Consider the following 3,037-nt stretch of genomic DNA (forward strand, 5'->3'; position numbering starts at 1 on the left):
GCGTGGTGCACTTTGGTTGTTATAGCAGTAGCAATGCAACTTGAGAACATAATATGCGTAATGCTTATTGTGGTTATTTTGTGTTTGGAGGCTGATGGGATGGACTGTGCAATTTGTATACTTTGTGATTGCAGTTTCCAAAGACCAAGGGTCCATGATCTTGGCAATAGCTAGTTGATGGGGTCATAATGTCTGTTGCCCACATCTTATGTTTTTCTTTCTTTGCATGTAAACCCACTTTCCAACTGTCCTTTAAGTACCCAATTCAAGCTCAATCAATTTTACAGATATAGATAAGATGTTGAGCTGCTTCAGATATTTTTTTTTTCAGGAAAAGTGCATTGGTCTGTTGCATTATGGGTTAGACTAAAACTTTGGGTGGACCCTTAATCAATCTGAATTCAATCCATTCCTCTCTAGTCTTGAGTCTCATCCCAGTGTTAAGGTGATATTGAACAGCCGCACAGGGGAAACTTTTGGATGGTTTTGCATCCAGTGTTCCTTGGACCTTATTTGCCCACTTAGTGGACAGAACCAGCATGGTTTGTTATGCCTTGGTTGTGGTCAAAGGCTTCCCTTTGCAATACATCCAGTTTACCATCTTTCATGAGCTCCATGATTGCTTCTCGAATCTGAACGTAAAGTTTCTCGTCAAAAGTGAGGTAGTTTCTACCATATTTCATGAACTACATAGTTTCTAGATCTTACTTTTTTTTTGTTTTCATGAGGAATAAGGAAACCATTCCAGAAATAGAGACCTAATCGTTTCTAGATCTTACTTTTTTTTGTTTTCATGAGGAATAAGGAAACCATTCCCGAAATAGAGACCTAATCGCCCTGGCTATGCTTGCTGTACTTGCAGCCAAGGAGTCGCCTTGTTTCGGCATAATGCAAGGGGAGATGCCAGTGGGAATGGAACCTTGACAGACCGCCCAGTGGCCAAGGCTCCCTCCCACTGCGACAAACCCCTTGGGGCAGCAAAGCTCCTACATATGCTATTTGCATCACCACGATTCACTTGTAGTCAAAACCTATTTCCCCTGCCTCTTTGAATTCTCTTCTTACCCATCCCATGCCGTTTTCAGCAAAGTTTTCATGCTCCAAGCTGCCATTTCTTCTGGTCTTGTTCTCTTCCCATTCTCATTCATTTTTAGTAATGAAAAAGTTTAAAAAACGATTCTGAAACCAAACTGCAGATCCCAAAAGAAAAGTTTAAAAAACGATTCTGAAACGAAACTGCAGATCCCAAAAGAGTGAGAGTATAAATGAAAATTGGATGCGAGGTAGAGCAGTTGGTGAACATAATTAAAAAGAGAACTACAGGGGGTACAGTACAGACGATATATTCATTCTTTCAATACAGTCCACCACATGAGAAACCATTACTTTTCGACCTGTACAGACCCAAAACTTATTACAATTAGCTCCCTCCCCCTGCATATTGACACAGGAAGGGGAAAGTGGATGGATGGGATGAATCAATCGTCGTAGATCCTGCATTCGTCGGCCTCGGGATTCTGGGTGCAGTAGGCCTCGAGGGGGTCCTGCTTCTCCATCTTGCGGCGGAGGTCGGCCTTGGCCTGGCTCACCTCCTCCACCTCGTCCCACGCCACCTTGCACTCGTCCGACTCCGCGTTCCCCTCGCACACCTCCGTCGCCTCCACCACCTTCTCCTCTATCATCTCCGTCAGCTTCTTCTCCCTCATCTGCGTCCCCTTGTACTTCATCACCGCCTTCACCCGCAGCCCCTCCCTTCCCCGCACGACCAAGGATCCGCCCACGAAGAGAGGTTTTCCGGCGAGCGACGGACGCCGGAAGAGCTTCCTGTTGCTCATCATCGGAAGGGTTAAGGAGACTACCGACGCCATCGAGACAGAAAGAGTGAGAAAGAGAGGAAGAAGAAGCAGGGAGATCAACGAAACCCTATGTCGGACAGATAAATCAGATTATGTTACACCAATCCAGCCCCAACCCGGACAGTTTGCACCCCTAGTTTGCCTACTCGCCCACGTTAATGGCACATGGTTCACAAGTGAGACTCCACGGTATGGTCTGTCACTCTGTTGGGACATGGGCTTGATCCCGTCAGGGTCGCCACATCCAGTGGACACATCACTCACGTTCATCACCGTGATAGACGGCTACCGTTAAGGTCAAGTTTGCGTCCCATATGATTTTCTAAATGAGTTCTACAATAAAAAGTTAAAAACTACACGAGATATTTGTTACCCTAACTTTTTCTACAATCAATGCTCAGTTTGGTTTTAGACTTACCAACCTAACATCCCATGGATTAGGGGTGCAAATGGATCTGATATCGTCAAACATCAAATCCAAGTCTGGCATATTATTTTCATATTTGAATAATTCAAGTAAGATCCAAACATGTATTCAAATTGGACTCCGACTCACTTAGTTGGTTCATGTTTGGATTCAGATAGGATTTAGACCAGTATTTTAGGTCAGAACTAATTTGGATCGAATCTGATCAAATCCGAATCCAATTATAATTGAACATGGTTTTGGTTTACGGAATTTGACCAAATGGAGTTGAATTCGGAGGGATGTTGGATAAAACCCGATCCATCAACATCCGTATTTGAATGGTAATATCACGACTTGTTGAAAGTATCATGATATTTTGATTGTTTAAACAACATTAAAATGTTGTGTTTTTCTCGTGATATTTTCAAAGTGTCGTGGATACTTGCCACACTTTTGACTGCATCGGGTTATGCATATGAGTTCATTTTTTATGCAGTGGTGCTGCATGCTTAGCATATAGCTCCACTGCTAATGACCATCCATCTCAACGTATGTCAGAAAGACATGTCATCGAAACTAGGATGCATGAGCAAGTTTGACTCGCAAGTTTTAAAAATGTTTTGAAAAATAAGATATGAGGACACAATTTTTAAAGTTTTTAATTAATAAAAAATTATTTTTTGTTATTTTAATGTTAAAAAATTCATTTTTATTAAAATAAACCTTTAAAATAATAGTAAAAATATATTTTAATGTTTTGAAAATGCATATT

General features: G+C 41.8%; 1 protein-coding gene across 1 annotated transcript; it reads right to left on the minus strand.

Moving 5' to 3' along the window:
* Nucleotides 1-1,284: 1,284 nt before the first annotated feature.
* LOC149830253 (calvin cycle protein CP12-3, chloroplastic-like) lies at nucleotides 1,285-1,981 on the minus strand. The gene has a single exon (XM_090016400.1). It carries the CDS (start codon nucleotides 1,866-1,868, stop codon nucleotides 1,479-1,481), a length of 390 nt encoding a protein of 129 aa, XP_089872526.1. The 5' UTR covers nucleotides 1,869-1,981; the 3' UTR covers nucleotides 1,285-1,478.
* Between the last annotated feature and the right edge of the window lie 1,056 nt (nucleotides 1,982-3,037).

Source organism: Nuphar pumila, chromosome 8 (genome assembly GCF_984573655.1).
Source record: "Nuphar pumila chromosome 8, dmNupPumi1.hap1.1, whole genome shotgun sequence".
Classification (NCBI taxonomy): domain Eukaryota; kingdom Viridiplantae; phylum Streptophyta; class Magnoliopsida; order Nymphaeales; family Nymphaeaceae; genus Nuphar; species Nuphar pumila.

What these genes read in the sequence shown, in the direction of transcription:
- LOC149830253 (XM_090016400.1), bottom strand. Translation starts at nt 1,868, where the DNA reads ATGGCGTCGGTAGTCTCCTTAACCCTTCCGATGATGAGCAACAGGAAG.